The following is a 14,040-nucleotide window of genomic DNA, read 5'->3' as shown; positions in this document are numbered from 1 at the left end:
GAATGATTCTGCGAACGAACTTTAAATCTCTCTAATTGGTATAATCCGTTTCGCCTTATGTTGGAGTTTCCTATCGTACGGCACTCTTGCACTCAAGACGTTCATATCAGCACAAGAAATGTGTTTGTGTTTTGTTTGTATGATTTTTTTCTCTGAGTCTCTAATACGATAATACAATTTTACACAGGACCTAAATCCGTAGAAGAATCCTTTTAAGAAATCAAATCTAGACAAGTTGCATTTTAGAAATTGACACCGAAAACTTTAATTAGGGTTCCCTTTATCTTGCCTAATGGCTAATAAATAATTTTCATTCTGCTTTCAGTCAAAATCAAGTACAAATACTTACCACCACTAAACTACAAAACTTACTCGTCTCGGTGTCAAAGTTTGGAACTCGCCCGTCTAAGACTAACATTAGTAGGTATAGTACAGCCTAATATTGTAGCAACCCGAAACAGGCGGTCATTCACCACGAAGATCGAACTGTTGACAAAGATGTCTGCAGATACAGGCGATTACAGCAAGACTTGGAAGTTTGACAGGTGATTTGGGTCCCGACGACCGCTTCCGTCGAAGCTTCGCAGATAACTATTGACACATGTTTAGTTGCACAATGGTTTAGAGATGCCCAGTGTATCTTGGCACTTCATGGTGGCGCTTCTTGCAGTGGCGAATGTCACATCCAGTACATTTGGCTTTAGTTTTGTGTTCCTTCGCCTGCCGGAATGTACTGAGCAATGAGCGAACTAACGACAGTGTGTGATTATACTGTGTGGCGCTCGATTGGAGATAAGTTTAGGTATATCTACTATTGCTGCTATTTAGATTTAGTATATAAGTAAGTAGTAGTAATAATGGTGTTTTGAACAGTAGAAAAAACTGCTCATTTAAATAAAGCAATCCAATCAGTTATCGATAGGTAGTTGTATTCATGTTTTGCACTTGTTTGTTGAAGGATAAATTAATTGCAATTAACTTTTATATTTGCAGAGATTGCTAGTTTATTTGCCGGCATTTACAGTTTTTCCATAAATCTCATCAAAGGCATGAACATTTTATTTTAATACCAACTTAGCCATAAGTATAGCTATCACTATGCTTAGGTGGATATTTGGGTGATTATTGTGTTTCTATTTTTTAAGGAAGAATAAATAAAATAACAACAGACTTGTTTTCATATTATATTCAATTAAATTTTCGTTTATATAATTGAATCGAATAAACATTTAGCCAATATCTTGGTTACCTAAGCGGTAATGCTTTAATTGTTCGTGTGAGCCAAGTGACGTAGTTTTACAATAAAACTTATGTTTAACATTAATAAAATATTTACAATATTTGGAAATTTCATCACAGCTTCACGAAAACAAGCATAACATGGGAACAACAAAACAAACTGTAGTATTACAACTATGATGCGTCTAAAACTATAAAACAAGTGTGTGACGATACAGCCTCAATCGATAAATGCGTGAATACTGTAACATAAACTGTTTGCTGTAAACCTATTTACCAGGCAAAGCGGTATTATGGAACTATGACCCCTCCCCTCCTCCCCCCACAAAACCCTCACTAAACGAGCCGTCATCACCGCTTACTATCTACTTAATATTCGGAATCGAGTAATCAGCACGACTCGATTTAATATTGCAACCATTTCTATTCTAAACTGCAACCCCAGCGCTTTGCCTAGTAAAACGGGTGGCTAATTTATCATCAGTTAATTACGTGACCACTACACACTAACTGATCTTTGGATTGAGGAAGCATTAACATCTATAACAAAAGAGTACATAATACGGAATGTGCGTAACCATTCGGCCGCCGAACTTCGACCGATAATATCAGAAATATCGATTCCAGTATACTATGTGCAATATAATATCATTATTACTATGACTCAATACTAATTATACAAATAATGTACATAATTAGAATAACATTGAATACCATTCTATACTTCGACCTCGCTATTATAATTTAAGTGGAACTTTTAATGAGAATATCCATTAATTATATTCTAACAACAGATTTATACAACTACTGTAAAATTTAATAAATAAAAACCGAGATTGAGTTTCTTATGTACATACATATTAATAGAAATATTGAGATTCCTTCACAAAACAACTGTGACATGTCCTAGGATAGCAATTTTGTACCTACAAATATGTACACAATAAACAATACGATGTGATCGCTCTATCAGATAACTTGATACTACTACTTTAAACTTATAATGATATCGCTTTGAAATATGCTAGTCTACCTTAAGCAAAACTATGATCATTAATAATCTAAACAGTTACTAATAAAGTCCTCTGAATAATACGAACTGTTTAAAGTTAGGATGACGCGCGAGGCGCCGTTTTAATACTAACATGGCACTGCACACCATTAAACGATTCGATATCAGTCTTTCGTGTATATGCTGCGACGCCACAAACACAAAAATCCCTCACAATTTACTAACATTGAGCGCAGTTTGCTCACACCAGTTTCCTTTCAGCCATAGCGTGGGGATGCCCGGGGTGGGAGTAGTGGCCGGGAGACGCCGGCTCGTACAAAGACATCTTCAGTCTCTTGCACTTCGCTCTTCGGTTCTTGAACCAAAACTGCACGTTCTTCGACTCAAGGCGAGGAAACTTCTGCCTGTAAGGCATCCTGTTCAACTCTTCAGTGTATTTAAGTATCAGGTTGTGCGAGGGGTGCGTGTTCATTGAGAACCATTGCTCTAGTACAGGAACCTCGGAGACGGGGTCGATGAATGTGCGGTTGCGTTTGCGTCGCTCATCTGAAGCACCGGCGAGTGCCAGGTTGAGGCCACTGGCGCCCTCACCGGGGACTGCGCCGACGCCAGGAAAGCCGCTCATGTATTGGCTCATATACATGATGCCATGGCCGAACATGGGGTGATTAGGCACCATGGGGAAAGGTAGGCGGTCGAGATGAGGGGAGGATGGCCTGTAGTGTCGCTCCTGGATAACATCTTCATCAGATCCATCATGTTCGTCCCCAACACCGTTCTCGTCCTCATTGTTGTTGTTGTTGCTATTGTTGTTGTGCGAACTGTCGCTGTTTTTAGCTGGAGAACGTTGTGGAGAGACCGCGTTGTCGGGCTTGCTCAAATCCCTTGGCTCCTGTTTGATGTCATGTACCTGTGATAAAGAAAAATAAATATTAGCTTATTGTTCAATGTAAATATTACGTTAAACTCTTTTTTTACAGACAAAATATATTATTAGTTTAGTATTGTTAAATAAATTAACCATAAATGTGTGCACTTAAATCTCACCTTAATTATGTCTGGAGGTTTTGGCGACTCCTCGGGCCTGTCATCTGTCTCTTGGTCAACATTCTTCTTAGTTGTGATCAAAGAGAGAGGCGCGTCTGGACTTTCAGGCCTATCATCTGGGTGTAAGTCACCACCTTCATCTTCCAAATCCGAACCTCCATTAGACAAATTATCTTCAGACATTACCGACATCGGGTATCTTCCTGGGCTGCCAGATAAAATAGGACTCTTCATCGAGTTGTGATCTTGGGAACCATAAGTATCACTGCCAGCCATCAGTGAACCATTTGTAGGACTGTGACTCCTGCTATTGAAACCGTTCACTCCAAGGTGACAGCTCAAGCCACCGATATTCCGAAGCTCAGCGCGTTTCTGCGCAGCACGCGCGTTCTTGAACCAGTAAACAACGTTGTTGACATCGAGGGGCTTTCGTCCTCGCCTCGATTCTAGGTTATTTAGCTCTCGTACATACTGTTGTATTTGCTGTCTGCTTGGATGTTGATTTTCAGAAAACCAACGCTGAAGTTTAGGCAATTCTAATTCAGGATCAAAACTTGTTCGCATTCTTGTCTTTTGAGTTGGATATTGACTCTGCACAGTCTGTAATGCCGGGTGTAAGTGATCTGGTATTGTGTTCAGAGTAGGAGAACGATTTTTGGGACCAGGCGATGGATATCTACGAGGGCTGAAGGGCGGTGGTCGAGGTGACACTTGAGCACTCCACCAAGATTCAAACTTACGACGCATTTCTTCAGATGGCTCATGAAAGTTATGCGGCCCCGGTGTTCGGTCTTGGCCACGACAAATCTGAGCAAGAGTTACCTGTAACAAGACAAAACACTTTAAAATGAAGGTCACCAAACGTAACTCGGAGAGTAAATAAAACAACAAGATACCGCAAACAATTTTAGACGATTTTAAAGAGGTCAGTCTAACCAGCAACAGATACAGAGATAATTGTTTGAATAAACACGAAGCATTGTTTCACAGAACATCGCCATTAGATTATGAAAATATTAGGTCGGCTGTTAATGCATGTGTCATGCGCGAGCGGTCGGCCGGCTTCTGACGCGGCTCCGCGTGAGGTGTTTACTCGGTGGTTAGTGCGCATCACTCCCGCGCGCCGACGAAACTTCAATCATGGTCTGCTCTAAAACAATGAGCGGGAAGGGCGTCTTGACAATTAGCATCCACCCACTACGCCCTCAACTAGGCGCCGCGGACTAAGTGCTCGCTGCATCATTACCGCCCCGGCTCCGCTAAACAAAGCTCCCGAATGCCCCGAGCCGATCTCGCGCCGCTGTTTGAGCAACAAATCAACCGTGTGACTCGGAATCATTCCAATGCGATGTTTAAATTTCACAACTATTTACTCAATGTGATAACAGGAGTGCATGTTTAGAGAGGTATTAATCGCGCAGCAAGTAGTCAATCATAAAGAACTTGTCAGATTATAGCTCCGTCGCGGAGTTTACCCAGCTTGACAGTTATGCAAGTGAGATCTGCTCGTATCGCTAGATTACATAGAACAATGCCAGTGATTACGTCGTCAACCGAGTTGTCAGGCTGGCCCGCTTGCTCCGCACTGTTGCTAAATCAGACGTTAAATTAACTGTAAGTATTACACATCGAGATTGTGCCTATAAATCATGTCAGAGGTATTAGCGCAGCGCTCGAGTGATACGTTAATCCGCTTCTTTGTTTTATATTTTTAAATAGTGAGGCCATATTTGCTTTCAGATATTGTCTGTTTCAGCTTCATGGAAGATTTACGAGAGCTGGCGCCTGCGCGTGATAACTCGCGTCACGTGTAATCCGACTAAGTACGTAATTCGGTGTGTGATTGCGAACATTTCTTGATATACTCGTAGTTAAAAGGACAACTTTGAACACAATAGGCTTAGCGTTATCTTATATTATTTTCGTTGTGTGTACATACGCTACTTACGCACGCTTGAAGGAATGATTAAATTGTAACCCGTTTCAAAGAACCTTGAAATTTCAAAGAGATTTCCAAATTAAGTAAGAAAGTAGTCTTAAAGAAGATTTATGGTTTAAAATTGATCCTACATCGAGGTGGCACGGGAAACCCCTTCGATAAAATATTCCTCGAGCGTCTAAAAGTTTGCTCCGAGTTAAAATCGAAGTGGCGCAAATTGGCGTGAGATAAATTACCATAATATCATAGAGCCGAGTTCATCTGGCGTTTAGCTAACTTGAAGTCGGAGGTGTTTGATTATCTTGCCGGGCGGCAGTTCCTTTGCTTCATTTGCGCCAACTTTGACTCCACTTTACAACTTCAATTTGTTTCTTGCTGTCTAATAGACCGTTCAATGTTCATATATCATCTTCATTACATTTAGCGATTAAAAATGTACGGGACATAACCATCAGAATGCCGATGTCAAGCACCAAAATTGAAATATAGATCCTTGAGCCGGTTATGGTTGGCGAGGGCGCGCATGGAGCGCTAACCTCGCGTTTAATAAGATTATAAAGCATTATTTTATGGTATTAATAAGATCAAAAGCGTTCGTACATCTAAAACTCCTTTTAACCCTCTTTCGGTGTGGCTCAAGTTGGCAAGACGAGGGCAACCCCCGCCCGCCGCCCTAACCCGGTCGCTACAAGGTGGATATTTAGAAAATATAATAAGGCCTCGCGAGGCGCGGATGAGACGAAGATTCAATTAAATTTATTATGTATGGAGATCTCGCGTATGAGACAGGTGCTCATCGCGTCGACAAATTGTTCTCTATCGCGTAAGAGCTTTAAATCTCTTTGGAAGTTGTTGAAAATGTTACGCTAATGTTTTTGTAATGAACTCGTATGGAGTTAGTTGTAATTACCGGATTCGACGATAGACTTTTGTTGTTATGGAAGAAAATTGCAAAATTTTTTATTCTTACATTTTTTTTATTTTCTTCATCATCATCATCATCAGCCTATCGCAGTCCACTGCTGGACATAGGCCTCTCCAAGTGCACTTATTTTCTTTATTATTATTATTTTTTTTAACATAGTTACCTCTTCTGAGAAGCATAGAGACACTGTACATAATAACTTCACAACACACAACTATACACCGGAGTTCATCGTAAAGTTCTACCTACATTAAGACATGAACATCATTAACGCAACAAAACAAAACATGACATGAAAATTTCGTCAAAGCCACTCATTGTTAAAACTGGAGCCGCGAACATGAAAACAAATGCTTCCTTAATTCTTCCCCCAAACGATGATCCCTATTAGCAAGGTCTTAGCAGGCACCTCGCAATTATAAAGACCAAATTGTAGAACGCTCGCGTACTTAGCGAAGAGTTTTGGTAATCTGTCTTTCCGTCTTTATCTCGAGCACTCGTTAATTTTGTCGATATATAATATCGAGTGGTTTTTTATGTGTTCTAGCAAATGAAAGCTGTTTGGCAAGCTACTGTGGAGATAGGGACCTTCGTGTAAATATTGGTGGAAGTTAGTTTTTAACATGACCTTTTGCCAATAGCTTTAAAACTTTACTAGAATACTCGTTCAGTATTGAAACTGCATAGTCAAAATTCATAGTTGCGAAGTAAGTTGACGAAAATATCAAGCCACAGTTATGAAAATCAGAGTTTAAGTAAATAAAAACTTATGTGAACGAAAAAAAAAGAATATCCCTATTTGATAAAATTATTTTGTATACGTAATTGTTTTATGAATATTAAAAAGTTGTTATTATATAAGTACTTCAGGCGCTAACAATACAGAGCGGTCTACAATAGCAAAATCGCGAATCTAAAGCACTCGATCTTTAATTAAATCATTACAACAAACAATAATAACCACTAGGATAAATGTTTTCGATTGAAAGCGCGCCTTACAAAGCGAGCTTAAAATATGGAAAACAATGAGTTTCCACGTTAATAAGGGGTAACGGGGGTAAGGGGTAAAGGTTTAGTTGGGGGTATTGTTCCCCGGGTAAACCAGGGACATGGCGTTTTGTTGTGAATGTTGGTTTAGCGCGGTGTACCGTGTACCCATTGTCACCCATCAGATCGGTTCATGTAATTTGATTTGACAAATGTTTTTGGAAGCTTCGCCGAGTGTGCGAAGAGATAGATTATTACGACTGTATTGACGGCTTAATCTTTTATGTGTAGGGTCGTGCGGTAAAAACGGTAGGTAAATAGGTGTTACGTAAGGCAGTATCTATTCGATTTAAACATACCGTTCTCCCGTTTCGGGTGTGTAAATGTAGATAGTTACATCTTACCAGGTGATAGGTATACATATCAACATAACTACTCTAAATGAAATTTGAGCAACCCTCTAAAGAAGGACAATGTATTGGAAACCTCTGTTGCTGTTTAGACTGACAATGATCGTCAACTACAGTTAAAAAATTGTACCAAAAAATCTTACCTCATCCAATGGACATCCAGTAGACATGAGCAATGGTCTGCTCTGTACAAGAAGAAGTCGCAGTAGCTTATCCTTGATGTCTTGCAGTGGCGTTGGCCTGGGTCTTAGGAGCTGGATCCTGAGGGTCGCGACGGTGGTCAGCTCCCCTAGAACTTCTCCCACGGTGGCTAGAGGACCATCAGAGATTCTCTCGAAAGGCAACGGCTTCCAGTTGTTTATTACTACGGAGCCTGGTGACAAAGAAATAAAGAATGTTAAAAATGCATTAAGTTGTGTTAATTTGAAAAGTTTCCAAATGTAATTAATAAAAAAATGCAGTCCATGTGTTACTAGAAAGAATCTTCGTTCTTTAAGTTCTCTATTTTGCAGATTATTCTTCAATTCGGAAAACTAGGTACAAAAAACACTTGTACTGTACTAAAATATTATTCGTACCTTTAGCAGAAGCAGCTAACTCATGAGGATATCCGAGACGCATCATGGCGGCTGGCACGAGCTCGTGGAAGGCGGTGGCAGCAGGGATGATGACGTAGCTGTCAGTTTCCACCACCGCGCGGCGCCTCCATGCACCTTCTTCCAAGGAAGCTACTGCTTCCACCACGCAGTGGACTGGCAGGGTTTTACCTGTGACAAGAGAGAAAGGAGTTTTAGAATAGTCGGCTACGCAGCAAGAATGGATCTCATCTTGAATTCAGGGTCTTGCAATAGGTGTAAGTATGTTAGCTCAAAATCAGTCATATTTACAGGAACCTAAACTTAACAATCTTGTAGGCTATACAAATAGCTTCATTTTCTTCGTCTTCATAAAAATATAATTACAAACATAATCTGACTGAACGTACCAAACTGGCGCAAAAAACGAACTTAATGGAAAAATCTTTTCCGAGACTTGCTTCCTCTGAAAAATCACCTACTTAGTATCGTGGACGTCGAAACGCTGTCGCTAAGAAGGCGTCTTAATTATTTAGCAACTTTTCAAGCGAGAACGCAATGCTTTTGACTTGCTCGCGGACGCGGCAAAAAACCTACTGAAATGTTAAAATAATAATTAATCCTTGTGGAAGGAACGGCCGGCGGGCGCCCAACGCTTTGTACCGCTGCTTTGTTGCGATATTAAATAGTTTTTGCTGCTTCGATGCGCTTTTTTATAGCCGTTTAATAGCTTGGCGCGTTTAATGGAAATCTGTCGCGCTTTTCTTTTATGAGAAAATATTTTCGTCCGAAGAAAATCGGTGAAAGGAATTATTATAAGTCGCAGCGAGTTTTCAAACTGATACTGTGATTTAGAACCTAAAGGTAAATAACATCAAAATATTCCCATATTCAATATTATGGGGCACTGATCTAGAGTATCAGTGGAAAACAATAGACGTCTTTGAGCGCGCAGTTATTGAATTTACATAATACTATTCCGGGATTCGGTTGACAAAACATAGTGGGTAGTTACTATGAAATTATAAATTTTGCGCCACAATAATCTTTTAATAACCGGGTGGAGGTGCGTTAAGCTGTGTTAGCCTTGGGTTATGTACTTTTGAATAGGTGTTTCAGTTTCGGTAATCGTTCTAACTAACTTTCGATAGTTTTCGTGCGGTGAGTTCTTAGGGTTACGCGTTTTAGGGATTACGACTTATAAGTTGGGTTAGAGTATGCGTTTTAGTTAATTGAAAATATATATCCACGCGTTAGATGCTAAATTACAAATAATAGGCATCTCAAAGTGCAAATAAAGATTTGATTTAAGTTTAAAAAAAAAATGATTCAAATCCTTCATCTAATCTTGCCCGACAGACTGTGGCCCATGAAAGTATTTCTTATGTTGATAAAGCAATTAAAATTATACTCTCTATCAAATACATAGATTCCTTACTTAACAATATACCAGTCAAAAACAAAGTTCTACCAACCCTACAACTTATAAAGGTAGTTGCAGGTTAGCACCTCAGCGATTTAATACGAAGCTTGGATTAGTTTAGGTTGCGGCCCGCCCGCTGCCCGAGACGGTCCTTTGGTCACTCTAAACCCTTGCTTTATGAAACTATACACGTGGAATTGAATATTAATTAAACGCGATAGGTACGACCATATTTCGGGACTAAAGGATTGTTTATCGTCTATGCAGGTTGTTTGAGATATTCTGTTGTTATGAAGCGAGACATTTAAATAAGAATAAATTATTCTAGCTAAGGAATTTAAAATTATAAGGAAAGAAACACATTATAAGTTAAAATCAACACTAAAACAAATGAATACAGATACCATCTCATTACCAACATTGAAAAAAAGAACACAGTTTAATTCTTTTAAAATAAAAACCGTTGAAAGTTGTGTCACCGAATACTAATGACTTATGACGTCATAATACGGTCGCCGCAAACCTCGGACACGTGCTATCTCGGACACAGATTAAAAATTAAATCATATTAGTGGAGCTGACAAAAAACGTGGTAGTGTTAAATACGACGCCTCATTTGTAGTAGAGTGGATGTATGTAGGTTTTATATCAAACGTTATACAGTCGATGAGAAAAGTAAGACTGAAATTGAAAGCTCGGGATTTTTAAAATTTGGATAAGGGTTGAGAAAAGAAAAATATTTGCTTGTATTAAAAGAATCATCAAACCCTTATTTAAAATAGCTGAAAAAGCTTAATGAGAAGAGTAAAAATATAGTATCCCATAATGTAGAAATGGTTTCACAATAACAGCGTTTTCAATATATTTCCCGAACTTCCTTCCTTATCCAACGATGCACTAATCTAAGTACTATTAGCACAAATCAGTGCAAGTTTAGACGGGGCGTTCATTAGCTCAGTACATAAAACAGCAATTAGACAGACGCACAGCGGGCTCTTAGAATTAGCTAACAACCGACTCGACTTTGTCGCGAACATTCGAGAAGTGCTACATGATTAAACGACAAGGAACTTTAAACTACAGAACATATATAAAGATTATTAGGTAAAAAGAATTGAGTAAAGAAATACTATTTAACGACATGAATGACATTTATATTTGTATGTATATATATATATATATATATATATATTTTATATGTATTATGTATTTGTTTATGTATTGTGTAGTTTTACTACATATATATGTTTAGTATATTGTTATTTGATATTTTTGCTTAGTTTTCAATGTTTGTTGTGCACTTTTTAATCTACCCTACCACTATCAAATCTCTCCATGGCTTTAAGGTTGGCTGTAATAGAACCCAATTCTGGGTTAAGCTCGCCATTGTACATAAACTGTCTTTATTATTTTTATTATGTATTGTTAAGTGTGCAATAAAGAATAAGAATAAGAATATAAACTTTTTTTTACACTGTTAGTAATATCCTTTCAAAATAATAAATAAATAATGTGGCTTTACTCATAAATGGTGGAGACACATTATACACACCTTTCACGTTAATGAAGAGTGCATTTGCAAAAACGATGTTTTACAAATAACTTGTAATATCTATAGCATAGTTTACATTATTCATTAGTTTATAACAAAGAGTATCTAATCTAAAATATCCTCTTGAATTTGTTTCTCAATCTATATCTTTATTCTTTGTTTTGTTTTCACACAAAATTAACATCATCGGATCTAAATAATCTGTTGTTATAGCAGTACGCAAATTGATACATCATGTTTGTTATAGGAATCTTTATATTAAAGTACTAACAAGACTATTGTTTTTGTAAGATTTTTCCTCTAACTAAAGAACAAAAAACCTTAGCTTCCTAATGTTTATGATTGAGTATGGTTAGTGACAAATGTCGTAAGCCTGCTAAAAATATTATGATACCACGAAAGATTATACTTTCGGTTATTTGTCTTACGAATTAAACAAGGTCTACGTTTATCACTTTTTGCAAAAAATTGGATATAATGCCCAAGATACTTGAATATCGGAAAATACATATAGATAAGTAAACTTTCAAGAGATATCAATATTACCTACTAAAAATTTAAAAATACAATAAAGATTTATATTTAAGGACATAGCTAGATTGTAGAGGTACGAATTTTGCTTAAATAACAATATCAACCTTTTCTATAAAGGTAGAACTTGAGAAGAAGACGACGTACCTACTAATTTAAGTATAACAAGAATCTACAAAGACGTTTAAAATCTTCAATGCAACAATAATACATGTAGCACACTACATGCTACTCGGTGCAAAGCTAAGCCGAGCCAAGACCACTTGAAAAGAGTAGTACACAAGAACGGAATGTCGGCTTGTGTAAGTACTGAATTAAAACTTTGTACTAACAGGAATTAGCCCATGTTTTGCAGTGGAGTCTCGCCTTAATAACACTACAGAGATATCGGAGAAACATGTGAAGAGCTCGATCTTATTTTGTTTTTAGTCTTGATGTTACATAAGTGTTTGTTTCATGAGCTTTTGTGAGAAATAAGACTTATCATAGGTAGGTAATTATTATTTTCGTATTAGGTATATATTTTTATCGACTTTTTTTACACAAAGTCAATGACGCATCATGAAAAAACTACGCACTGAAAGCTCTTAAATATGTCAAGGTAAATACAAAATGAAACGCCATAATCCTAGAATAAGGTTCGTGCATTTATCAAAATACCAAAATAAACTGCAATTTCCTACATTTCTGAGCACATTTTCACAAATAATGTTTGCAAACACACGACATAGTGCATATCGTCACCTGTCTCAATGAATGTAGGGGCTTAAACAGATATGGCGCGAATCAAATACTGTGAGTATAGGAACACGCACGCCCCTAAGTTGACACCGATGTAGAGCTAATGGATAACGAGAGCGTAGTTTTGTTAGACTACGAAGCGCGGTTGAAAAACATGGGTTTTTTTTTTGTTTAAAAGTATGATGTTCAAAATATGTATATCTTTGTTATTTTTTATTCACGTTAGGTTTTTTTGACTAGTTAGGTTTTTATTCTTTAGGAGTATAAGATCGAATAAGGAAGTATGGTTCTGCTTTGGTAATACAGTTGATATTAATAATGTCCAATATTACAGAAAAACCTAACTTCACACAGCCATTTCATTTTTTTAATAATTACTTAAATACTCAACTATAGTCTTGCCGAAGTCGAGATATACGCAATAACTCGAAATAAAACAACGGTAGGGTAATATTCTCACAGAAATCGTGGCTCATCTAGTGACTACAAGATCTGAAAGCATTAACAATGAACCGTGAGCGACGTGTGTACTTACCCCGGAGTTAACATTAAGTACTTCGCTAAAAGACTCATCCTGAGCCCCCAAGGAAAGCTTCTTGAAATTTGTTAGAAGTAGGTACGCTTGGTACAGTACCTTATTTCTGCATATTAGGTACTTATAACATGATAGCTGATTATCATTTTACAGTTTAAGAATGCGTTATCTGCCAAACCTTTTTCCATTTAGTGGTAAGTACATCGTAGTTAATTTAATAATAGTATATATATAGATATACCTACATAAAAGTATACCACCAAAAACATTAAATGTAAAAAAAAGCCAATCCTCTACGCAATTCCTCCACCGTAAAAAGTTTTGAGATCGCATAGAAGCCAAGTCCTGTTCAACTTTATTTGTAATAATAAATTAATATTTTGTGACTATATCAATAGTTTCGTTCACTTTACAATAATATTGACTTGGCCATGAGCACAATAAACTACAAATATAATACAGCATATCTTGGAGAGGTGAAAGTCAATCATGAAGTTTAATATCACAGAATTAAATACTTTGAGTTTTTTCAATTGTTACTAAATGACCGACAGTCAGTATCATCCAAAATCGTGAACTGCACATTTACTATGGCGCATGTTTGGTCCATGGTGATCTCAAATTCCAATCAGTCCAATCGTAAAATCATGTCCATATAGAATGTATCAATTCAATGGTATTTACACATTATTTCAGGGAGCGACTATTAACTTGTGCTCATGGCCAAGACAATATTATTGTAATGTGAACAAAACTATTGATATAGTCACAAAATATTAATTTATTATTACAAATAAAGTTGAACAGGACTTGGCTTCTATGCGATCTCAAAACTTTTTACGGTGGAGGAATTGCGTAGAGGATTGGCTTTTTTTACATTTAATGTTTTTGGTGGGATCTAATTTATTTTTGTAGGTCTCCTTCTTCTAAGTATATAACAAATTAAATTAACTTACATGCAACTAACTAAATATATAACAAACTAAATATGTAGACCTAAACTAGCACGTAAACAACATTTTTTTTAAATAAATTAAACAATTTCGAAATTGTCGAATTTTTTAATCGAATATATAATAAAAAATAAATCTCTTTTAGAATAAAATTCAGAGGTAGATGGCGCT

At 37.2% G+C, this 14,040-nt stretch overlaps 1 protein-coding gene across 2 annotated transcripts in view; it reads right to left on the bottom strand.

Annotated features, from left to right (window-relative positions):
• Window positions 1–1,171: 1,171 nt before the first annotated feature.
• LOC110383794 (homeobox protein dve-1) overlaps window positions 1,172–14,040 on the bottom strand; it is a 69,266-nt gene continuing 56,397 nt past the window's right edge. For both annotated transcript variants that reach the window (XM_064043529.1, XM_021344699.3), the window contains exons 3-6: window positions 8,138–8,326; window positions 7,703–7,932; window positions 3,299–4,120; window positions 1,172–3,161 (exon numbers count right to left, since the gene is read on the bottom strand). In XM_064043529.1, the coding sequence (XP_063899599.1) occupies window positions 2,493–3,161; window positions 3,299–4,120; window positions 7,703–7,932; window positions 8,138–8,326 (1,910 nt within the window). In that variant the 3' untranslated portion in view covers window positions 1,172–2,492. The remainder of the gene's footprint in view (window positions 3,162–3,298; window positions 4,121–7,702; window positions 7,933–8,137; window positions 8,327–14,040) is intronic.

This window comes from Helicoverpa armigera, chromosome 3 (genome assembly GCF_030705265.1).
Source record: "Helicoverpa armigera isolate CAAS_96S chromosome 3, ASM3070526v1, whole genome shotgun sequence".
Lineage (NCBI taxonomy): Eukaryota > Metazoa > Arthropoda > Insecta > Lepidoptera > Noctuidae > Helicoverpa > Helicoverpa armigera.
This window is presented reverse-complemented; position numbering and strand designations above follow the sequence as displayed.